The sequence below is a fragment of the Serinus canaria genome, chromosome 1A (assembly GCF_022539315.1).
Source record: "Serinus canaria isolate serCan28SL12 chromosome 1A, serCan2020, whole genome shotgun sequence".
NCBI lineage: Eukaryota > Metazoa > Chordata > Aves > Passeriformes > Fringillidae > Serinus > Serinus canaria.
The window spans coordinates 16,466,515-16,492,950 of NC_066314.1; the positions used below are offsets into that span (position 1 = coordinate 16,466,515).

Genomic DNA, 26,436 nt, shown 5'->3' on the forward strand with positions numbered 1-26,436 from the left:
GCTGCAAAGCCAAGGCAGATTTCAGGATCTGGTGATATGAAACTGCATATGGGCTCTTCTTGTCAAGATAAGTAAAAAAATCAAAAAAACTCCAAACAATCCAAACAAGCAGAAAAGAAATCAAACAAAAGCCCCGTTATGAAGTAACAAACTGTATTCTCTTTAACATCAGAATTTTTTTAGCACCAGTAATGTTAGCATTCTATACAATGCCATTATAAGCCAGTTATACCTTTCCCATACCCAGGCATTTAGGCATTTGTTGGCTTTTTTTTTTTTTTTTTTTTTTTTTTTTTTTTTTTTTTTTTGGGGTGGGGTGGGGAAGAAGAGGGCAGAACCAAAACCACAAAGAAAGGAAAAAAACCCAAACCTGATGATCTTAAATACATAACAAACATACGCACAACAATCATGGGATTCCAAAGAGGGTGGGCAAGGAAAAAATGTCAGAATGTTTATCATACAGCTGTGCCAAAAGTAAAGGCTGAATGAATGAGATGGAGATTAAAGCCAGTAGTTCTGAGCCTGTATTCAATCACTGCAGTCACTCTGTTTGCCTCCTGCATGCTGATGAAGTGTCATGAATGGTCCCATGTACTTTCATTCCAATATATTTCAGGCAGTAGTGATTATTGCTTGTACTCAGCTAAAGCTTGAAATAACTGGCAAACTCTTGCTTAGCAACAGAAGGGCTCATCTTCTCTCCCTTGGGACTGCTAACTCAAAAATGTGCTACTTCTTTTAAAAGTTAAAGTTAGAAGGGGTGGATGCTTTTTATTTACTTTTTCCTATGATATTTTTAGGGAGAAACCCCAAAACAAAGCCAGCAAATTACTTTGTTCTATAAATAATTATTGACTAGTTGATGAAGTCCGAATCCAATTTCCTTTATAACACATTAAACTGTCCTGTAGTTGGACAATTTTTATACAGGTATAGCTTTTATATGTGCTGAGAGAATAGAATCACTTTACTTCCTTTAAACAAAAGATCTCATAGTGTATTTCAGAAAGTTCTTTGGAAGTCATTCATGCAGCATTAAATCTTTTAATGTTTGCACTTATTTTTAATGTTTAGACAGGAGTTTGTATTTTCCAGTGATCTCAATCATAAAAGGAAAATGAATGCATATTTGTTAAATAAATGACAAGCTGCAGAACATGGTTTGAGTTGTAGATTTCCAGTAAGTGCACCGAAGAATTCATTAAAAAATACAGCAGCATTATTCTAGTGTGAATTATATGCTGCTCTGTAGCTTTCTATTTTTGGTTACCACAAGATGGCAAAGCAATGAGCACACAAATGCAAGGACGAGTGAGTTTCATAATAATGTGCTCTGCATTCACACTTTATGCACATCAAGAGAGAATCCAAGCACAGCAGGGGTGGCAATCACTACAACACTCTTTTGAAACCAAAGTACTTCCTCAAGAATGTCTTTCCAGCGCTAATTACACTCTTCTATTGTGGCTCTTGTTTTGTGCAAACTAAAATGTTTACACTGTCACTGGATACAGCCCCATCACTGGAAAAATGGAAGGTAAAATTGATCAGATTATTAAATAGATTTGTTTTCTTTTATGTTTTGCTGGTTTTACTTTGTGTTTAGGGATTAAATATCAAAATCTGTTTCCTTTGTCACCAAGAGACTTTGGCAAAGATTCTACTTTTTCACCAACTCCAGGAAAATCTCTTTACTTGAAAGTTGTTGCAATGTGGAAAGGATTGGTTGCCTAGACAGCTTGAGGGTTTTCTCTTTTTTACTGTTTCTTTTTTTTTTCCCCCAGTTGCATACTGATCATGCAGTAACTATTATCAGTGGATTTTCTAATATGAGGAGGCCAAAGAACTGTAGACATGGCTTATCCCAGGACAGGATAGGCTGGGGTATGCATCTGTGTTTGTGTGTATAGCCATGAATTTTATGTGTGTAAGACTGTATTCAGTCTCAGCAACTGCTATGAGACTCTGTGTAGGAGAGGATACAAGATATCAGTAATGTAATGTTTAAAAGAGAGGAGAAAAGGTGCCTAGGTTTTATAGTATTTGCCTGACAGTGCATGAGTTTATGTGAAGGGTTAAGCAACAAATCCAGTCTTGACTTTTATTTTTGTCTTTACTGCTAGGCTTGGTGAAAAAGCTAATTAGCAGCAAGTGGAAAAGGGAACCATTAAATGACATTTTCCATGGTATTCTGGAAAAGCTGGAAGCCCACAGGTAGCCCCTTTACTGTCTGGATGGCTGGTCCCAAAAAGTGGTGATGAATGGCATTGCATCCATTTGGCATCCTATCACTAGTGGTGTCTCCCAGGGATCAGTGCTGGGCCTAGCTCTGTTCAGTATCTTTATTGATGATCTGGATGGTGGGATCAAGTGTAAATTCACAGATGACACCAAGCTGAGTGAAAGAATCTATGTGCTGGAGGGTAGGAGGGTTCTACAGAGGGGTCTGGACAGACTAAATCTGGATCTGTACATGTCTAGATTTTTAAAGTATGGAATATCCTGCTACAATTTCTAGGTATTCACAATTTATATCCTGCTTTATACATACAGATACTACATATATACAGTATTTAGATCATTGATACATGTAGATCTGTCTTCTCTTAAGGATTTTAGCATTTTCAAAAATACTTTATTTGTATACTTTACTCCTATTACATCTTTGGATCTGATACTGTGTTTGCTTCTCCAACAGTGACCAGCTTCATTTGATTTAAGATACCAGAAAGCAGGTATTAAATGTAATAACTTTGGAATACCCTTATCTCAAATCAACAGGAAAGTTGTGTTACAGAAAAATGAAACTAATATCTGAAATTGGGAAGCAGTAGCAAATAGAAACTGTCTACTTGAAATTGCTAAAATAGATGTGGTGTGTCTAAGATGTTTTAAAGACTAAAATGTCAACAGCTGTGCATACAAGAGTGTAGATACTGTGTGTACTCGTTTATACCTGCAGTGTACGCTACTTTACTCTGGGACATTGTTATAATCATTTAATCATAGAATGATTTAGGTTGGAATGGGTGCCTGGAGATTATCTAGTACAAAAAAAAAAAAAAAAAAAAAGAACAGACTCTAAAAAAATTAGAGTAGTCGTACACAGCCAAGTGCAACACTGAGCAAGTGTGCCTCTGGTTTTACATGTACCTCTGCTTCCTGATCTCAGGACACCTTCCAAGCTGCTGCCATGACTTGTGGTACATATAAAGTCATAAAAAGTGAATGGTTCTTACAATAGATCTTTCAGTTGGCTTAAGAATTCATTTGACATATGTCTTTGGTTAGAATGACAGTTATTTAAGATGTAACAAAAATTTGCTAAAGGACTGGTGCTGGGAGCGTTGAGACTTTTATGCTGCCAGTTCTTTTTTTGTCCATGTAGTTAGTGTAAAACTTCCATTGATTTTATTGGGAATGGGATTAGTCATTGTGGAAAGATTCATCTTGTACAGAAAATGTACTACTGTTTTCACTAAAGACTAGAGAAGGATTGTTCTTTATTTCATTAGGTTTTAGCAGATTAGAATAACTGAATTTTGATTAATACTGCATCCTTATGGCTTCAGCTCTGGGCTGCTGTGAGTTTCATGGTGGTGTAGTTTCACTGCAAACAGTTCTCTATAATCCTGTTAACAAGAGCAAAATGATTAGCTACTACAGAAGATATTTGATAACCTCAGAAACTGAATCCTAGTCTTTTGATTCCCATACCTCTTTAGAGCCAAGACTATGTAATCATTATTTAATACATTCCTTAAGTTCAATGATAAAAAACACAGTCGCTGCTTTCTGTATATAAATGGGCTCATGTTTCTCTTGCAATGTGGTTGTGATGTTGTTATTACAAAATTACTGCGTCCCTCTGCTGTTGTCCACCTCCTATCAGACCAAAATATCCATGTTTATGCATCAACATACACACAAATAATGTGATGCATAGTTACAGCTGTGATTAATCATTCAGTTCACTACGCTTACTTGCCCCTTAGGTAATACATACTTGTGTTGGCCTATTTTCTGTAGAGACAGCCTACCCAATCTTTGATCTGAACAACTCGGTTTGTCTTAGTGTCATAATCACTCTCTCTTTAGCTGTTGCTTTATAAATCCTGATTACCTATATCTAATTAAAATAACTTTATTCTTTTGAGCCTAATACATTTTGGATTTGAGACATTTAGACAAAAGGTTATATGGCCTTTCAGAAACCCTTTTTTAATGAAATACTATTGCTAGCTTTTCTACCGGCTTATCCTCAGTTTCATTCAGGTTTTTATATTGCCATTGGGAAAATTAAAATAAGAAGGGCAGGCCATAAGTGATCAACATGACTATGTATATATCTCATATATGTACATTAGTTGCTTGACATCATTGAAGTTTTATTACATCTGGTGAGTGCAAACATTCATTCAATAAATCTTGCTTTACTGCTGTGTTACTCATCCCTGTGGGATCATTCTCCTCTCTGTGAGTTTTATGCTTTCTCCTGCTTACGTACCCTTACCACAGGAGCACAATATCAGTACCACTGATCTAAACAACTGGAATGTATTCACCAAAAGGAAGGCAGAAAATGCTAATGCTTCTCCATTATGTTAACAGTTTTCCTTCAGCTTTTCCTCTGTTTGAGGAGCAGCATTTAGTTACGTTCAGTGCTCTCTACCTTGAGAGTTTTCTTTTTGTCCTCTGTTTCAGAAAATTCTGGTCACTGCTACTTCAGTATGACCCATGGAATGTGACCCAAATCTCACATCTTAGCTTTTCTCATTAGGGTCTTAGCTGATGAAAGATGTGTTATACTTTATAATGGTTTCTGATGCACTTAATCTCAAATTTAAGAGGAAAATTTAGTGTCATCTACCGGACACATTCAGAACACTGAAACATGGTCTACAGTCAGCACTGTGGTGTTAAAGTTCTAGCAGGTAGATGGGGACAAACAGTGCAAAATATGGCCAACACCAGACTCAGACCTGGCTTTTTTTTTTTTTTTTGCATTCCCTTAGAAATAAGTGGAAAGTCTTACACAAGAAGTTTCTGCTATGAATTTTTTCTCTGGTTTGGATTTAGAGTTGTATATTTTAAAGTAAAGATGTTGCACCGTTGGCCATGGTATGATAAAGATCAGCCTTAATGATCCACTTTGTATTTTATTAGTATAACAGTGTTGTGTGGGGAACCATGGCAAATTGCTTACATCTTGTGGTCAATATCAGAAGCAATGCCTTCAATGCATAATCTTCAGCACACCCTTCTGTGAAGAATATCTGTGCGTGAATATGTGTGTAAATTTATGCAAGTTTGCTTGTGTTTAGAAAACTTAACTACAGTATATTCTACATCTTAGAAAACATGTTTCATGATGATACACCATGAGTCATAGCAAATTTAGTTCATCAAAATGCTGAGCAAAATGGTGTCAGGCCTCATTTTTGTTCCTTTTTATTAAGGACCTTGAACTAAGGAAGTATTATTTATTAGGCATTCATTGGGAAATTGATGGCATAATTAAACTTTTTATTAGCTAGTAAAACTGATAAGCAGTACATAAAAAGGTGAACCTTGCTTTAGAGGGAATAATAATAATAATAATAAAGATTCATTTCAAGTTTTTTAAAAGGTCATCAGTGTATAAAGTCTTTTTGACATTGCTTTCTATGATATGAACACATATCATACCATATAATTCTTGCTTCTGTTGATAGATTTGTTTGTGTTTATTTTGCAGGCACTAAATCCAGAAGAAAATTAATTTGTTCAGTTAAAATATTTTCATGTTTTCAGTGACTTGAGATTAATTCTATGCCTAGTGTGAACACACATGACATACTTTCTTTAAGCAGGAGTCCCTCTATATGTTGTAGAGTTGAAATAATGGAGTTGTGAGAGTGTGATGGTTGAACACTCAGTTGGGGAAAATGGAAGGTATTGTTCCTGGTTAGTGGGACACAGGAGGAGATATTGTGTATGTCTTTAATCTTGAGGCCTTTACTGATTGGTAAAGGTGGGTGGGATGACAGTCGTCCTCGTTCGCTGCTCTCTCTTTGGGTAGCCTTGGATACATGAGCAACTTAAAAACTCTTTTTCTGACACCCTCCTCTGAGTTGTGCAGAAGAGAATCTTATCCCATAAATGGTTATATTCTTGGAGGACTAGAAATAAGGATATAAAAATCATGGATTTTATCCATGAAAACTTTTCATTTCGGCATGCACCTGTTTCATAAGTCATTTTGAGCAAAACAGATAAAAATGGAAAATGCAGCAGTGAAGCTGGCCCAGATAGAAAATCACTCCTCCAAGTCTGCAGAACATCTGAGAATAATAGCCAGCATACTCATGCTTCTCTGTCACACTTGCGTAAAACCACATCCCCAAAGTTTCAAGATGAACGCCGTCACTCAAATTAATCAGGTGAGGAGCCTGGTCTGAAGTTCACTCCTTCTGGTTGGAGCTGAAGTTTTGTATTAGCCTAACAGAAAGGACATATTTCTTTTGCATACTCTATCTGTCTTTTTAACTCTTCCCTTGGTGCTTACTTGCCATAGTGAGGCTTGTGTGCTGAATGTAGCCATGAGCTCAGCAGAGCACCTGAGCCAGGGCCTTCCTGTGCCCTGCTGTGCACAGGAGGAACTGCTCTAGTGGGATCAGTGACAACAGGGAGGGCAAAGCAAGAAGAAACAGCAGACACAGCCAGTACTTGCTGTCTGCTCTGGTCCTGATGATGTGCTTGAATTGAGCAGTCATGCTAGCATACAGATGAGTTGAACACATGCACCATGAACTTCCTTTATGATCACTGCAGACACACTACAAGAGATGAAAATTCTGTCTGTTGTACCTTTGGGCTTGAGGATCCTTTGTCTGCTCAAGATTCCCAGCATGAGACTGATTTGGATTCATCCATAATACTTCTAATTAATGTCATATATTTTCAGTGGGACTGCTTCTTCTCAGGTATAGTAAGACATTAAAAATTGTTGAAATTTGTTTCCTTCTTGGATATAGATACTTTCTACTTCAGACCATACTCTTTTTTTTTTTCTTTTTTTCCCAGTGTTTACTTTTGCTGTGTTCCTAAGATAAGTTTGTATTTCCCTGTGGTTATGTGTGAGCTGTTGTACCTATATGTTTGCAGCAAGTGCAGCATAACCAAGTCTTGAGAGACTTTATTTTAAATGGAGAATGTTTATGGACCTTTTCCGTAAACAAAAAAGATGGCAAAATAATTGTCCTAGCTACTAGAACATTTTGTCTGCTATGTAGTGACTTCAGGGTAAGCCTGCCATCTAGATTACCAAAAAAACAACTGCATTTCAGTGCCACTACTAGAAAGAGAATGTCTTAGGATTTTTTTGTTGTAGTCTTTTGCGAAAAGAGAAGGGTAGTGTTACAGGCAGTAGTGAAAATAAACAGCCTTATTTTAAAGAAATCATTTAGACCTACTTAACAGGAGAGTAGGGTATTTACTGTGATAATAGTTGTCCTACAAAAATGACAGAAGATTTTCATAATTTGAATTTTTTATTCACTCATAGGTATGAGTTAGCATATGGCATGTTAACAAGGCTGGATAGTGTTAGGTAGCTGCTGTCTTCAGCTGTCTACTTTGGCCTTCAGGTTTTGAAACCTGCTACAGGCACGGAATAATGACACAGTTCTTTTTGCATAGGATATACCTCAGTTCCTGGTGGATGGTAATTAGACTTTGGGGTTATTGTTTCTGCAGTTTAAGGACTGAGACATATCAACAGGGTTAAATAAAACAAAATTTCAGTATGTTAGTTCTTTCCTGCACGGCCCTTACTGGCCTTTACCCAATTTTACCCAACCTGCTGTTGAACTCAGAATCTTGTAGTGCCTATCTTGATACAAGTAGGATGGCTACTTGTATGATGAGTTTTTAAAGGCTGTTCCTTTGTAAGTAGTCTTCAAATCCTTCTAGAATAGCAATCAGGTAATCCCAGGATAATGGTTTGATAGTACAAAGGAAAGCCTGAGAAGTTAAAAACACTGTTTACCTGAGCAGCTACATTATATCTACTTCTGATATATGACTTTATCTGCATGTTCTTTCAAGCTGATTTCATGCTCCCTGCAGTGACATATTTTGCTAACAGACTTGTTCCTTCCTGACATACAGCTTCTGGCTCCAACAAATGTCAGTAGCTTTTTAGACAATCCTGTGTTTTTTATTCCTGTCTTTCTCAAGAGGAATATCAGCACCCCTCCAATAACATTTTTTCCCCTATGGCTATTATGTTTTATAAACAGACTAGGTTTATTTTACATGTAGAGGCTGGTGAAAAAACAGAAAGATTTTTTTTCTTTTTATTTTTTTTTTCTTTAATTTTCTTTTTCATCCTAATTTCCTATTGCCTTTTTGTTTCTTTTTCTTCCTTCATTTTTAACATCTTTTAATATTTTTAGGAAAGTAATAGAATAACAGCCACTTCTTGGCTTATGGAAATAAGAAGAGCTTTGTTCAATCCTGAATTCCTGCAGTTGTTTCCTTTCTGTAACCAATGGAGGCCTCCAGAAGCAATTAACTAACCCCTTGGAGCTGCAGGTCCTCCTTGGAGCAGCTCTGTGGAGCTGAGATTTGCAGTTCACACTGACTTACACAGAGGAAGAAATTAGTTAAAGAAAATGGATTCAAACACCTTGTCATTTCTACATTTGCAGTATGAAATATGTTTTAAAGTAATAAAGGAGGAAAAATTGGTTAGAACTAGGTTCATAGCTACAAATTACTTGTTTCCATATTTTTTTATACATCCTTGACTTTTTGGGTTATTTTCTGGTCTTGAATTCCCCTTGGTGTGCCAAATCTGATAGAGAATTCCATTTGGAATTAAAAGTCTTGCAGGTTTTTTTTACTGGAGTTGGGTTTCACATTTTTCTTTCTCTTGTGTTTTAAATAGTCAGAAAGTGGGGAAATTATTCTTAATTGTACAACAAAACATTAAGCAATTACATGCAATAGCAGTGTCAGGTGCAATAAGTTAGGGCATTACTCTTATCTGGGAAAAAATGAAATCTCAAAATGGGCCCTGAATGTTTCTTGAATCTCCACAGACTTGATTTTCTTTCCTGTGCAACTACTTAGAAGACTAGGATCTATCTTAATTAAAATTTACTGCTTATTTCAGAACGGAGGAGCTGAAAACTATTTTCCTAATGTCTGTGCTGTTTATGTGCTTGAGATGGCTAAGTGGTATTCTGAAAATTGCAGTAAGATTAGTAATTACTAGGGGGACTGTTTCATTGCAGTGGAACTCTGAAAAATATTTAAAGGAGAAGGCATTAATCATATTTTTCTCATTATTCATAAATTTTACCTAATTAAGTTCTGCAGTGATTTTTTTTTCTTCATAAAATGGGCACTCAAGCCACACCTTTTAAGACATATCTTCTTCTTTAATACCACTAAAATGCAAATTCACTCCTTTTAAGATTGAGAAGCTACAAAGGTCACATTCTAGTGTTGACTATCATAAGTATAGCTCTGGACCTATAATGAATTAAATGTAAGGAATCTTCTGGAAAAACTGTGCTGCTTTTTACACTACTGGGCACCTGTGAGTTACACCAATAGAGTAGGATTATCCAAATTAATTAGTTTTTGGTTTCATCAGTCTTGTAGTCTACTTTCAACATAATCATAAACCCTCAAGAAAAACTGGTAAAGACTGCTTGGAACAGGTTGTCTAATTCTACTAACATGAAGAATTGTTTTGTGTAACCTTGTTACTTAAGCAGACACAACATTTGTTTCAATGAAATGGATATAAGGTACAAAATGATATATGAAACATCTTGGAAACAAATGCTTTTAATGTCATTGACTCTGAAAAGAGGAAAGGGAAGCTTATTTCCTTAAACATAATCTATTGAAAAATTGAAATGCCTTTGTATCACATAAGTTAACAATTGAAACAATATTCTTATTTGATAGTTATTCTCAAATAGTAGTGATTCATTTGAAAAACTTTTCCCCATACTGCTTTAGCCAATTCTGCTCTTATTTACTTTATTACTTTATTTAAAATATTTTTTTTCCAGAAGCATTGTAGAAGCTGTCCTATTTAATGCTAGTTGGATTTTCACAAATTCTACTATTGCAGCTTAAACATGAGTGTGCTTCTTTGATGCAAACCAATTCCTTGCCATAATCTCCCTCATTATGAGCTAAAGTTTAAAAAGTAAAAGAAATTGGACTGTCTGGAATTGGATCATGTTCAGTGGAAGAGATCTTCTTTTAGGACATTTTGAGGAAGGATATATGACAAAAAAATGAGTTCCACTTAAACATATGGTTTTTATATTTTAAATTGAATTATTTTAAAATATTTTTTACTCAGGTTAATGTCAAACTGCAGATAATGAGTGACACTAAGTACTTCAGTTCCCCTTTATTTCAGTAGGAATTGTTGATCCTCAGCTCTGCTCAGGAGTTGGCATGGCTCTGTTGTCAGAAAGACTTCAATATTGCAATAGAAAACTACTGAATGTATTCCTATGATCTGATTTTGAAACAACTCCTGCATTGTGTTCACTGACAAAAGCATATCTGAATCCAGCCAAGAATTTTAATACCATCTAACTTAATGCATTTTGAACTAAAAGAGCCTGTGTTGCTAGGCATCAAATTGGTGATGCATGGAAAAATTGTTCACTGAAACTATAATATAAGCCTGCATGTACGAATCACAAGTAGGTTTTCTGGATGAGCATGAAATCTAAACTCCTGGAAAAATCTGTATATTTAGATCAAGACTTACTTTCACTGTACCCACAGATTTCATTAGTTCATAATTTGATTTAATTTCTATAAATTAATTTAAGGTAAAGCCTGCAGATTAACAATAAGCATAAATTTAAAAAACCCCTGTAACTTAATTGCTGTAGTTAATGTGGATTATTTAGGTTTTTTATTTCCTATTGAAAACCAGAAATATTTTTAGCCACAGAAAGTTAAAATATTATCCCAAGTACCTTCCAAAGCAATACAAATATATCTACTATTTAGGGCTTTTAACTATTGCAGAAAATACAGGTCTTTTAAAATATTTGTTCTTTCAATAATGACATTTATTATAGAAGAGTCTTAGTAGTAAACATGAAAAATGCCCTATGTTTTAAAGCTTTTCAAAACCAAATTATTTTATTTCAAGAATGCGAGCACTGAAGATCTTTTAAAAATATGCTCTTTCTACCTTGAGATATTTCCTGCACATTTGCTAAATATATATACCTATACTCATAATTCCTACACTTCCATGAAAGTCTCTCAAAGAACAGTCTGAGGACTGATCATAAATAAACTTGATTTAGAAAAATAACAAAAACAACAAAAAAGTGATGTGTACAGCAGTTACTGTAAACAATTTCAAGATATAAGCCAAAAGCACAGTCCCATTTTACTTAAACTTTTAGAAGCTGTGATTTTTTATTTTTTTTTAATTTTTGTTTACTTCGAGTTGCATTTTTAATTCAGAATTCTGTGTTTTTCCCTTTTTCTGAAATAATTCCATATAGAAGCATTTGTGTTTGTGGTGGGAGAGAGTGGGGAGAGATCTACTGACGTTTTAACAATGCAGTGCTACACTATAAAAGAGCATTAAAGAACTGAAACTTTTCTCTGTTTAGTAATTAGATGGTGACAACACAAAAATCAAATAAATTGCTGGTGAGGTCTTAGTTATTGGATTAAAATTCTAAAATAAATATTTTATATATTTACATTTATATAATAACAGTAACAACAACAAAGAAAGATCTACTAATTAACTTGGAAAGCTCCAGTTTTATGGTACTTCCGAAATAATTTTCATGTTTGGTTCATTAAATGGTAAACCCCAAAATTTTCTTGGAAGAAAACCTTTAGACAAGGCTAGTATGACTCTATTCTTTAATGATACTTGTATTTTTTTTCCACCAATATTTTGTTTAGGTTGGAGGGTGGTGAGTTGCTTTATGTGTTGCAAGTACATAAAGAAAATATAATGAAAGTGTGGAGCCTGTATGACTGTTCATGTGCTGTGGCTCTTAATCTCTCACTGGAAAAGCTCCAGTGAAACTCGAACCATTGCTGCCTTGAGATTTCTTCTCTGGCTTTAGGCGTGAAGTGGAGCATGTTCAGAGGCTCAGCGATGAACAGCCTTTTTTCATTAACATCTCTGAAAGAGGTCACTGTGTTAACTTCCCTGAAAATGAAAGGTATCCTAATTTTTCCAATTTAGTACTTGCAAGAAGCATATTCATTTAGTTCCATTACTTTGTACCTTGTATTTCTAGATTAAATTGTTAAAAAACCGATGCAGCACACGTCATCTAAGTGCACTCCTGTAGGCTTACTCTCTGCCTAAGGAAAGACAGAGAGGATGTGTTTTACACCAGGATGACTATCTCTTGGGAGATGGCCTTCCATAACCTTAACTAATACATTTCATGCTTTACAGCCATCTAAAGCCAAGCAACACTGGATGTACTCTCTGCTGCAGTGCTCAATATGCTTGCAATCTTTGCAGCTTGTGACACAATTGGGAAGAAATATTTATGTCATGTATGTAAGAGCTCCTGTAGCTCTACAACAGCTTACAATTTTCTTCTGCTATAGAAAAAAGAAAAGCAACAGACAAAATGGTATAGCAATTACTCTTGTGTAGGTGTCCTAGTTTTCAAAATTCATAAAGAAAATTAGATCACTATGCCTGGAAGAAATTATCATTTCTGAAAACCAAAGCAGAGCTAAAATTCTGCAGGTCCAGAAGCAGAAAATACCATTAGCTGTTCTTATTGATTCTCATTGCTTGCAGTCCCTGGAAAACTCATTGCCTTCACAAATTATCTTGACATAGAGCTTCATTGTTTTTATTCTCTGAGTATAGTCATTATTTGCCTTCACTGTGCTGTAAGTCTGGTTCCTTTCCTCTGAAATGAGATTTTATACAATTATTCACCTAGATTGTATGATTTATCATAGCTTTTAATGAAGGAAATAGACTCATGGATAGCTGAGAATATGGAAACCCGTACACTTACATGTCTTACTTACACTTCCACTTTTTTGTGGCCTAAGGCATCAGGATCTAAAGACAATTCTGATTAACTTTTTTTTCACATGATCTACCAAGACAGCTATATTCCTTAGGAACAGTATATGTCCTACAACCCAGAATGAAATATATTAGCGCTGAGGAAATGGTTTGGGTTTTTTTTCATTTCTTCAGTTCAACATGTTTGAGTGTAGCTGGATCTCCCTTGTCTTTTTTTAGAAAATTATGTGCCACTATCTTTCTTGCTAAATCTTTGCATCTAATCCAGTATTTTTGAATGAACAAAGAAAAAAAGCCACATATAATGGAGTAAAAGTCCTCTAATTAATATGTTTATCCTAAGATGTTTCTATTAACAGACTGGGTTGAAAAGAGTAGAAACACAGGACTGGCCATAGCTCATGAGTCTAGTGGCCAGCAGCCATTAAACATTGGGGTGATGATGTTCACTATTGTGAACATAATATATGTGTTTATAAGTGCCTAATGTTTATTACATACATGTGTCATATATTTCCATGAATTTGTAGTACCTTGTTCCATACCCTTCCTTGAGATCTTAACTTTTGCCATTTTATAATTCACTGCAGTGTAAGAGCCACAGAAACATAAAATTTAGGTACCTTAGCAGTGAATGAGACACAATGCTGGTGACAGTCTGCAATATTTTCCTGTTCCACACAAAAAGCATTTTCACTGCTTCTGAGAAGAATAGACTGGGTAAACTTGTATTCTGAATGAGAAAAAGAAAGGAGCATAGAAAAATAGCATTGCACCTTTTGACTTAAAGGCCATTCATATATATTTCAGGTTGATTTGGTTTTATTTTTTTTAGTTTTGATGTTATATTAGGATTTTTGCTTTTTTTCTCTTTTTATTTCTACAGCATAAAAGGATTTACTGTGAATATTATTTAAACTGCATTTTTTTCTAAAAACAATATGGAATTTTTCTCCTTTTTTTATTTTTTTAATAAAAACTAAAACGTGGAAAGCTTGAGATTTGCAGATGGTGTTACACATGTTTACTACTGCACTATAAATCCCAGAAATTTTATATAATGCAAAGGGGTTGCTGGGAAATTTTTTTTTGGCCTTTCTATACATTGAAATTCAAGAACATTTCTTTCCTGCCTGTAAAAGGCAGTATTTTGGTATACTACTAGCCTACTATTGGTTGTTTCAGAGGAAATGCATTGCTTTAAAAGAATAACATTAACTTCAAACTACTGTTCTTCATAAAATAATTTTTTGAAATTTTTGTTTTGTTTCTCATAGCATAGTCCAAATTCAGAATTAAGTGTTGAGGACTCCTTTAGTACTTAGGAAAAGCAACCTATGTTAGACAAGTCAATTAAAAGGAAGTAATTACTGAGCTAAGGGTGTGGTGTCATTAAAGCCATTTGACAGTTACATAGTAAATTTAGTAAAAGAAAAAAAAAGAAAATAACAGCTACATCAAATATGAGACAGGAAGAGAATTAATTACCTTTCAGTTTAGATGAAGCAAGGGCCAAAGGACTGACAGTTTGTCAAACGTAGACATGCTTTGAAAGGCTTTTTCTTTCAAAAGCAACACACAAAGCAGTTAGGACTTCATTGTATTCATGGAAATTTGGGGAAGTTTTTATTTGCTGTATGCTTTATAATTTCATTTCTGAAAGTATGGAAAGAGCATACCATTTAAATTTCATTACCATGAAAGTTTCTTCCTTTACTTAGCCAACATAAGTAAAAGTAACCTGTGTAGCCTCAACTCCCTGGCTTTTGTGGAACAATAATCATTTTCTGACAGTACCAGTGTGCAGGGTTTTCATATGTCCACCACAAAGAAAAATTGTATGTCATGTCACTTTTATTATATCCATCGGCTGGCTGCCCATTTGTTGTGGAGTGTCTGCTGTGACTTAGGGCTGTGGCTCTATTTAGCTGTAATAGATTTCCAGTAGTGCATTCAGTGACTCTGGTACCTGTTGCTGGTTTCTTTTCCAGGTCAACTGGCTGCAGGTACATGTGAGATTGTTACTTTGGACAGAGATAGCAGTCAGCCCCGAAGGACTATAGCCCGACAAACAGCCCGCTGTGCATGTAAAAAAGGACAGATTGCCGGTACAACAAGAGCAAGGCCAGCATGTGTTGATGGTAAGAAGCAAAAATCTATTCAATCAGTGTCTGCCAATATAAGAGTTGTGTCTCACCAAAAAAAACCAAGAAACCATAAAATCTCAATAGAAGAAATTTTCATGTTGTCCCTACTAACAATGGCAATAGCACTGAAATTCATCCAAAGGGTACTACTGACTAATAGTATAGATATTAGAATTACATTTTTTCATTGGAAATTTCACTTCTGTTTTAACTTGATAAGCAGTTGAATTTTAAGGGCATGATGCTGTTATATTCTCTGCATGTGATTACAGAATCAGCAGTGAAATTACATTCTTTTTTCCTCTACTTTTTATTCCTTAAAACATTAAAAAACTGCAGCAAGCAAGCCTCAAAGGTCTTATGCCACTGGGAGGCTAATGTGACTGCTCCTGTGTGATATTTAATACTGTTGAAGAAAGCAGTGATGCTATAATTAGAATACAGTATCTGAATGTACATCACATGTCCAGTATTTCTTCTCTCTTTAAAATGATATTCTGTATGATTCACTGCAGATGCACTGGTAGCATGTAGCTGGAAAACTGCTCATACAGGGAGGTATGAAAATGTTTCACTTTGAAATAATTTTTTGAGACAAATGAAATTCTCTGTTATGTTAACAGTGGGAGAATCTTCAAGAGAGGTATGCCTTGCAGCGCTTTTAGCAAGCATTAATATTAAAAATGAAATTGGAGACATATTGAAAATAATAATGTAGAATTATATGTTTTGATCTAGTCTCCATTAGCAAAATAAAAAAAAAGCTTATGTATAGAACTATAATAAATATGGATTAGCTTTTAATACTGTCTGGTTTAAGTCCTCAGATAAAAATATTGTGGAGGACACCCTACTGTTGCCTCAAAATTTGGTCTTACCAGTGATTATCAAAGACAGCTCAAAAGGAGATTTCAGAGCCAACCCACAAAGCTAAATATAGAACATCATGCATATTCTATTTTTGAATTTTTCTTTCAGTGTTTTTACTATTCAGTAAGATAGTTTCTTAGCTGTCTCTTTTATAATATAATACTATATCCAGTTGCTCTCCTTTCATGTTTTATTCTTAGATCATAAGATATAATTGGTTAAAAAAGGAATGATTTTATTGTGTCATTTATAGTTGTGACTTTGGAAAAAATGCTTACTACCAATAAAAATATCCAACATATGTTTCCCATTTTAAAACAGCAAAGTTCTAAGCAAGAAAAAAAAGAATTTTGCATCACATGATGGGAACAAAACATAATTTTTCGTCAGTCAGTTTTTATGGTTAGATTGATTTGCTGTAACTTGGGTATCCAAAGGTAGCTGCTAGCAACTCCAGTTTTTCTTTATACCCAATAAAGAGCAAAATGGACCTTTTAGAGTAATTTATCTCATCTTAACTCCCTAGGATAAGTCAGATGTATTGCTCTCTGGTACACATTGTTGTTCTGCCTTGCCTTGATACACCTGTGAGTATCTTAAGATGAAACTTAGCTGGAATGTAAATGTCACTAAGAAGACGTGACTGCACCTTATCCTTTGAGATTGTTTTTAAAACATGGAAGCTTGAGTTATTTTGATATTTGAAAATATTTTTCTTTCTTTACTTATTTCTTGGGGGAAATTCATGAAGAAAGTCTGTTTCAAATTCTGCTTGTGCTTTCAAATGTGCTTGATCATCATTTTATGAAAAGAGAGAACTGAATGACAGGATCCATGGTTTGAGATCATGTAGTCAGAGAAGGTTTTTTATATAATACTTCATGTTTGAAAAATAAGTGGAAAGGTAATCAGTTGAAAAATAAAGCTTCCCTTTAACATTTGTGTCTAAATACCATAATTTTTTTTTTTTTTAAGGCTAGCAAAGAGTCACATGGAAAAGATGAGGGATAATGGGTAAAAGTTTCTTCTGTGGATATTCCAATTAGACACAAAATGGTAATTTCTCAAAATGAGAAAAATCATCATTTGAATCACCCCAGGGATTCCCCAGTATTGTACACTTAAGATTCAGCTGGACAGGGTGCTGGGCCATTTTCCCCAGATTGGCATTTTTGCCTAAAAAGGTTGGACCAGATGATCCTTGGTGTTCCTTTCCTACCCGGTATTCTCTGATTCTGTGGCATATTAAGATATAATAACATGGTTCTTCATTATTTTCTGAAATATTTATAATTAGGATGTTGAACCCTTTGCTAAGAACAACTACAAGATATCTAGGACATGCTACTTTATTTTCCTCAGCACTGTTGGGGATGTTTTGTAATCAGAGCTCAAAAAGGGTAGTAATACCTAGAACTGAATACCAAGTTTCCAGACTAAAATGAAAGCAAAAGTCAAACCTTTGAACTGTAGGTTTTTTCATGAATGAAGTTAAAAAATTATTTTTACATAACTTCAAGAAAATTTTAGGAAAGGATAAACAAGCATTCGATCTTGTCTCTAACCTGCTTGCAAGTAAAGCTGGCAGATAAATTGTCCACTGATGGATGAGTATCCATCTGGGAATTTACCAGGTTCATAGTTTAAAGAATTAACACTGAATTCTTCCATATTTTTCTGAATTCTTCCATATTTTTATACACATTTCTAGAGTAAATTTTTTCAAACACAAAAGTGTTTTTATTCAGAACATGACATGAAGGCTACATAAAATTATGTAGCAGAGAGCTGGTTTTGTCTCCAATATTAAGTCAAACAATTCCGATTTAGGAATTTAACAACTAAACATAATTGCTGGGTTGTTTTGTTTTGGTTTTTTTATGATAAATAATCCCATTTTTCAAACAAATAAATCCTTCCCTGAGCTTTCTTAAATAAGATATAGAATGTACTTTTGCAATTTTTTCTTCATCTATATTATAGTTCATGTTAAGTACATAATTGCTATTTGACATTTCATTTTTGCTGTCGAAAAAACCCTCCAAGATTTGGTTCTTTTCTTATAATTCTTTATATTGTCTTGATTTTAAAGAGATTATTTCTAAAGTGAAGGTGGAACTTAGACCTTTAATACAAAATTCATATGTGAAGGAAGCAAGCATAGTAAGTGTGACCTGCTAACCCAATAGTGAGAAAAATATTAGCTAACAATTTCGTTGCATCTTCTAGCAAGAGAGTGGTTTAAGAATTCAGTGTCAAAGCTGGTAATTTTTACAACCTTTAAAGGTATTGCTTTGTACCTTGCTTCCATTTTTACAATCTTCAGTGGAGAGAAGTACCTTAGAATATATTCAGTTGTGTAGTATTTCCTGGAGCTTTGAAATGCAAGTGTCTGTTCTTGCAGCAAAAGGAGGAGGTAATTTAAGGGCTCTTAAACTTTACAAACATTGGGTGAGATTGCACTTGTCAACATCGCTCTTATAGTAAGTCCTGAGATGATTATCAAAATCCACTCTGCTTTCCACTGCTGCATCACTGAAGGTCTTTTCCTAAGAAAGGAAACACAGTGAATGTCAGATAGATAAAACTGGAATTCTTAGGAATGGAAATACAGTGTTTAGAACTTGTCTGAGCAGTAAATGAAGAACAGAGATTTTCTTGAAATATTTCCATACGATGGAGAAGGTTGATTTGATTTGTATTTTTGTCTTTAACTATGGCAGATTGCTAATGTATTCTGAAAAAATGGCATTGATATTCACCCTGATTTAAAGCTTGATTTAGTGTTGATTGCTTCATATCTACACCCACAGAGTCATAATGTATATTTGGTATGTTTTGTTATGATGTAATTTTTATTCATGAATGTAGGGTTTGTGATATTATGATAGTGGTTTGCCTGCACTTTTCATTTTATTATTTTTATTTGCAACTGGTGTTCCCTAGTCCCATTTTTGAGATCAAATTCCATAGCAATGACCTCAGTTGCATTAGTTTGATAGGATATTTTATTTCAATATAGCATCTGGTTTATCACCAGTGTAATTTCCCTGTGTGTCAGTTAAGCTTCATCAGTTTTTAAGCTGGAACCAGTGAGAGATTGAAAGATAGCAATTATTCTTTGGTTTTGTTCAGTACCTTTGCTAATTTAAATTTGTTTTAAAGCAAGTGATGAAAAGTCTTTGATAAAAGTTTGTGGACAGATGCACCCACGATTTGTGTTCTTTCACAAGAGTTGTATGAATATGAAAAGATTTGTTATGCCAAAGCATTTCTTAGAATACAAGGATAGTATCCTGAGAAGTGAGCAAAGAACTTTTAAATGTTTAATAATTCCAGTACTTATGTAGAATATATATTTATAGGTAAAGGAAATAAATTGCAGTTTTTTTCAGAAAATAGAAATTGTTGATGAGTGGAAAAAATGGTATGAGAGAATTTGTTTATTTGCCTGAGAAAATTAGGATTGCAATAATTAATTTGCTTGCCTGAATTCTGTGATTAGAAGACTCTTATGCTCTGGATTTGAGTCCCATTTACTTTTTTAGTCCACTAAGTGCTATGAGAAATGTCAGGAGTTTAATCCCAATATCCAAAAATCTTAAATTTGGACAGTTGTAGCTCAGGTAAGTGAATTCAGAGTGTTCAGACACTTTTTGTTACAAATCAAAATATGGTTTGATTGGTTTTTTTGTTTGTTTGTTTTTACTTTTTAGAGGTTTAGTAATATTTAATTGCTTTTGCAAGCCTTCTAGCAATATTGGTTTCTGTAGGATGTTAGTGTCTATAAGTTGTTCATACATTATGATTAACATGCTTTTCAGCTGGCATTGATTGATTTTGTTTAACACGAACACTCAGGATCTACAAGGAAGACACATTAGTTTCAATCAATAATTCCCTGCTCTTCTTTTTATCTCTGGGACTCTATAGGGAGGTGTAGGGGTCAGAACTGATCATTAATAGAATCCTAGGTCATGCACTTCAAACAGAACTGCTTAATAACTGGAAAGCTTCATCATTCTAAAGAATTTTAGACATATTGCAGGGAGCAAAGAGAAAAAAGAAAAAAACAGAAATAAAATTACTTTAAGAAATGAGAATTTTGCTTTTACAACATAACATTTAATACGCTTGGTATTGCAATATTTAACAGAAATATTGCAATAACAAGCATATTAAATACTCTAAAGGAGTATTTAATACATTTTTATTGCAGTATTTATGTTGTTTTATAATTATTTTATTGCAGATATTTCAAATCTTACTTCACTGTAATTATTATACATTCTAGTTAATTGCATTTAAGAAATGTCTCTTTAAAACAAGTAAAACCAAAAGAAAAACTAGTATGCATATCAAACATATTTTTTGACATGGCTTGAAGAAATAATATTTTTTTTCTCCTTTCTTCATTCTAACTTCGACATATGAAATCACAAATGCATCTCTATGTATAGATGCACCAGAGCATGTACAAGACTTTATTTTCTTTCAATTACCTCTAGACAATTCCAGCAGAAGTACAGATTTTCCTAGTTATTGATATGAAAGTAAAATTTTTTCTATTACTCATGAGCATCCCTTTCCTATGCGTGCAGCCTGACAATTTCCACCTTGCTGGTCACTTTTCATTTGGAAACACACAGGTAGTTTCATTTCAGTTACTTTGCTTTCAGCTCCAAACTAAGGACAATATGTGACATTCCAAAAGAAGTTGAGTGAAATTTCTTGTCTCAATAATATCACAAACTTAGTAAAATCATGTAAACATGTTCATATTGAGTACCTTTGTTCTCTGATAATGAATGTCAAGTGTCAGTTAGAGATTGAAGTGTTCCTGGGGAAGAAATGCTGCTGTTCAACCCTAAGACAGAAACTGAGCAGTGTTAAATGGAACATATCAATAGCTGGACCATCAATGGCAACAAAGATGTGTCTATAAGAAAAACAGGGAGGTAAGTTAGGTTTCCTCTCTTGACTGAGAATGCATAAAAGGGCTAACCAACCACATGACATAAAAAGCAAGCAATGAAAAATTAACCCAAAGCCCTGCCAAGGAAAGTAGCACACAGGTTGATAACTACCCTAAAGGAATACTTTAATGAAGAAGGGTAGGTAAAGGTTTCACTATGTTCTGAAATATTTTGTACCTAAACTCAAACAACTGAGGATCCATCTTGAATACTGTGGCAGTTTTGGGTGCCTCAGTATAAGATGGACATCAGGCTGTTGCAGTGTGTTCAGAGGAGAGTGACAACGATGATGAAATGTCTTAAGGGCAAGACTTAACGAGAGGCAACCGAGGTCACTTTGTTTGTTTACCTTGGAGAAGTTTGAGGGGTGACCTCATCTCATTCGACAACTTCATCAAGACGGGCAGCAGAGGGGAAGATCCCATCTCTTTGGTGACTAGTGTTAGGACCCAAGGAAATTGAATGAAACAGCATCAAGGGAAAATCAGATTGGACATTTGGAAAAGGTTCTTCACGGAGAGCGTGGTTGGGCAATGAAACAGATTTCCTTGGGAAATGGTCTCAGCACCAAACTGGTCAGAGGTCAAGTAGTATTTGGACAATACTCTTGGTCACAGAATCACTAGGTTGGAAGAGACCTTCAAGATCATTGAGTTCAACTCATGGCCCAACACCTCAAGTAAACCGTGGCATTGAGTGCCATATCTAGTCTTTTTTTAAACACATCCAGGGATGGTGACTCCACAACCTCCCCAGGCAGACCATTCCAGTCCTTTTCTATTTGCAACCAACAGATCTAACATAGCCCCTCCCCTAGTGGACTCACTCACCAGCTGTGACAAAAAGCTGTCCTCCACACACTCTAAGAAAGTCTTGGACTGCCTCTTTTCCGCTATATTAAGTTCCCAGCAGATATCTGGAAGGTTAAAGTCATCTACAAGAACAAGGGGTGGTGATCCTGAAACGTTCTCCAGCTACTTATGGAATAAGTTGTCCACCTCTTCTTCCTGGTTGGGTGGACAATAACAGACTCCCAGTAGGATGCCAGCTTTGTTGGACTTCCCCTTACTTCTTACTCATAGGCATTCAACTTCATCGTTTTATTACCTATGGCATCAAAATCTTCTCTAATATAAAGGGCCACACCTCTGCCTCTCCACCTTTCATCTTCTTGTCATCCAGTGCAGTGCTCCAGGGATGTGAGTCATCCCACCATGTTTCTGTGATGGCAATTACATCATAGCTCTGCTGCTGCTCCATGGTCTCCAGCTCTTCCCGTTTGTCACCCATGCTGTGTGCGTTAGTGCACACACACTTCATCTGGGCTACTGATTTCACCCCTAACTCAGGCTCACCACCCGTGGGCATGCTTCCAGACAGCCCAGCTGCATCCACTTCCCCCTTCAAACCTTGTTTAAAGCCTTCTTAATGAGTTCTGCCAGTTCATGAACTAAAATCCTCATACCTTTAACAGAGAAATGGAGCCCATCCTGTTCCAGCAGGCCAGGTGCTGTTAAAGTTGCCCCATGATCACAGAACCCAAAATTCTGCTGATGACACCAAACCTTGAGGGACTTGTTGATCATGTGTGCTCTCGTATTCCTTTCATAATTTTTCTCTGCCACCAAAGGGACTGAGCAGAACACTACCTGTGCTCCTTCCCTATCAACCGCTTGATGCAGTGCCCTAAAATCCCTTTTAATTGCCTGGATGCTCCTCTTTTCAATCTCATCACTGCCAGCCTGGAGTATCAGCAGTGGGTCAGGTCAATCCTTCAATCAGAGGGCTGAATCAGCCTAGGGAGGCTCTCAGTAATATCCTGTACTCCAGCCCCAAGGAGGCAGCAGACCTCCTTGTGGGTTGGGTCTGGTTGACATATGGGGCCCTCTGTTCTCCTCAGAAGGGAATCACCCACCACAATTACTGTTCTTTCCTTTTTAATGTTAGAGGTGGTGATCCCTCTGACAGATGAAGTGAAATTTGTCATCTGGTTATTTTTAGCCCTGAGAGGGGCAGGGATTGGACTTGATGTTCCTTATGGGCCCCTTCCAGCTTGAGATATTCAATGATTCTATGATTCAATGACTGGACACAGCATAAAGCTGCAGACTAGGATTTTGCATAATGTTAGTCTTTTCCACAGAACAGTTCATTCATAGCAGTCAAGTGAGTAGTGATCACAGCTTACAAGTCAGGCACAGTATAGATTTATGGTAAGGGAAATAATGCCAGGATAAGAGCGAATAAAATGTCATTGAAAATAAAATACTTCTTGTACTTATAACAAAGACCTGGAAACACTTTTCACTTATAAGCATCCCACTTTGAGGCTAAACCTGGCATCAATATACTATTTGAAGTGAAGAGATGGCTGCCTTTTTAAATTATAGGACAGGGAAATATTTAGGAAAGCAGAATTATTTATGTGATTTGGAAGGTGGCCAGGAACCAGTGGTTAGCACTGATACTGTGCAAAGAGTGCTGAGAGAACTTTAATTGCCTCTAATGCTTACTGCCTTGCTTTCACATTTCATCTGAAAGACAACACCTTCAGCCTCCTGGTGTTTGATGGGATGCATTAGTTCATCAATGCTAACAGCTTCGTTTCCTTTACTTCCTGACATTCCTTTGCAGCCACCCATGTAGTCTAATCCTCTTTCATCTATGTGCTCTGATGGCAGTTTCAGCACAGAAAAATGGTTAGAGGTTATGTGATGTTAGATTGTGAAACCATTTTCTGAGGAAGTGACTAGAAGCCTAATTACTACAGACATTTTAAATTGAAGTGGACCAAATAACTAGAGAACACATTATGCATTAGCATAAGCATGCACTGAATCGCTGGGTAGAGTTTTCTGTGCTTGATATCATGCGGCAGGGCACTATCAACAACCACAGCAGTCTGATTGCAGTCTGATTCTTTACCTAACTTCAGGCAATAGGTCAACATGACATTCCTAAATTCAGGAGTTTGGTCGCTGTAAGCTTCCTCTGCACCTCCCTCTGCAGACGGGGGGCTGTGTTGGACATTTCAGAGGTCACATAGTGTGAATATCGGAATCACTTCTGAAAACTCGTCTCTTTTTCTTTCATGGCATTAAAGAAAACATGGGATGACTAGCAGATAGGTTTTCTGCTTGAATGTAATGTGTGTAAATATTTGAGGCCATCAGCTGCTCAGATTGCCTTCTGGAAAAGCCACTGTCTTCACTGATTAGAGGCAGTTTATAGAAAAATGTAACGTGTTTATATTTCCCCCTCTGGTTGTTATCCTACCTTCCAGTTATCCCCAGAAGAGTGGGAAAAGAGAAGCTTCCAAAATCATTCATGTGTGAAGGTGGGCTTCTGCCAGGGCAACATTTGTCTCCAGTGAGTGTAAGAGAATATAGAGAGAGGAACCTTTGTAAATACCCCTGTCATCAATGGGTGAGGTATAACTATAGCTAAATGACATTTCAGACACCATGTGAAAGTAGCATGGTCAAGGAATATTCCCCCCACCAGTAATCCCATTAAGCACAAAGAACTATAAACAACAACAACAACAACAACAAAAGGTTCATAAAAGTGAATCAAGAAAGGCTATAACATGGTTAGAAATGACATTTTAAACCACTTTTTTTTAAACTTACTTTTTAAACTTAGATTTAATATCTGTGGTGATATATGATGTGTCAGAAGAGTTCTAGAAAATGTTAAAATTGATTGCTAAATTAATGACAGCATTAATAGCATTACTATGCCCAACACCTGAGACAGTGTATTTAATGCTAGGCATTTTTTTATATCTCTTTCAGAATAGTCTGCACAGTGCTGATTCAGGGAAAATATTTTTTCTGAACACAGAACATTAGCCAGATATTTATGATGATACAAAGGAGTTGCCCTTCCCCTTCAGTAATGGGATGAGGTCATACTGGAGGAAAAAAAATATTTGTGTCATAAACACTGGCATTTTCATATCAGAACTAAACTTTAATATGTCTTGATTCTTTATTTCTCTAACTTGTTTTGCTTATGTTTTGCTGCTGTGTTATTTTACCGTGTCACAGACTTGCAAGGTACTTCATAAGCCAGTCTCACACAATCCTAGACTCAAATCTCTTACAGCCCAAGGATAGACCTCATTGGTGATTGATACAAGGCAATAAGGACATGTAGCTGCTTCTTTCTGTTAATTAGGGAGTAGGGTAAGGAGGAAAGCCCTCACAGCTTCTTTGTACTCTCAGATGAGGTGGAAGTGGAAAAGTAGAATTTCCATCCACTTGTTTCAGAGCATGTCTTTTGAGAGTTTCAGGGGTTCATCTAGCATCCTTCTGAGAAGGGCATACACAGAGAACTTCCACCCATATTCATCCCTTTTGAGAGGGCAAGGTTCAGCCCTAATTGAATAGGAAGGATGATCAGGCTAGACTGTGATTTACAAAGGAGAAATAAATTCTTATTTGGGATAGAAAAAAAAAAAAAAAGTGTTTCAGATAATGAATAGAACTGATTTGGAGTTTGATTTTTTTAAGGAAGGAAAGGCCTATGAATTTTTTTATTCAGTTTTTGTTGGAATCTTTTGGTGCACTAACCAGCAGCAGCATTACAATAAAAATAACCAATGGAAATAATCACCTGTTTTCTCTCCAATTATATCATGTAACAGTTTACAAAATTGAAAGGCTCAGTCCTCCTGACCTTGATAATAATTTTTTTTTAATTTTATTTTTTTGTTGTATTTTTAAGTTTACTGTCCAGGGTACATGTAATACAGATTAAAATAATTCAAGAAAAGGCTTTCTTTGGTAGGATAGACATCTTCTGCACAAAGCAGCAAGCATATTTTAAATTTCAGGCTTCAGCTTTGAATACATTACTGAATTTTTAATTTTGTTAAGCATAAAACTTTGAGGGCTTGCTAAGAATATTGACGAATTCTCAGCAGCTTTTCAAAAGTAAGTAGTTACCCCAGACACAGTATTGACACTCTTGCTTTAACAGCTTTAAGTCAGAATTTTGATGTAAGTTTTGGAAGTCTAATCACTATACATAAGTATAAAGCCAAGGGAAATGCCAGCCTTTGAAAAGAAGGCTGCAGCTCTGAGTGTAGGTGCCAGCATAGCCCTGCCCAAAAGAAAAATGACCCAAATTCTGGTCATGTACACTGACACATCCCCCTGCTGCCTTACTATGTGTTTATGTGGGGTGCTACCTGATGGGATCCCTATAGAAGGGCCAATTGCCTGTCTGAAAAGCATCAGCATCTTATTCCCAGGTGAAGTTTAATCTTCCTTCAGAAGACAAATCATGCTATCCACAAAGTGCCTGGATGGAACCCAATTTTATTGTGATCTGAATTTGTTAAACTGGATCAGGAGCGTATCAT

General features: G+C 35.7%; 1 protein-coding gene across 2 annotated transcripts in view; it reads left to right on the plus strand.

Annotated features, from left to right (window-relative positions):
- The window catches only part of TAFA5 (TAFA chemokine like family member 5), a 400,155-nt gene that overhangs the window by 209,398 nt on the left and 164,321 nt on the right, over positions 1-26,436 (plus strand). For both annotated transcript variants that reach the window (XR_007780561.1, XM_050987434.1), the window contains exon 2: positions 15,064-15,213. Coding sequence is in view for 1 of the 2 variants with exons in the window: in XM_050987434.1 (XP_050843391.1) it covers positions 15,064-15,213 (150 nt within the window). In the remaining variant the exon portion in view is untranslated. The remainder of the gene's footprint in view (positions 1-15,063; positions 15,214-26,436) is intronic.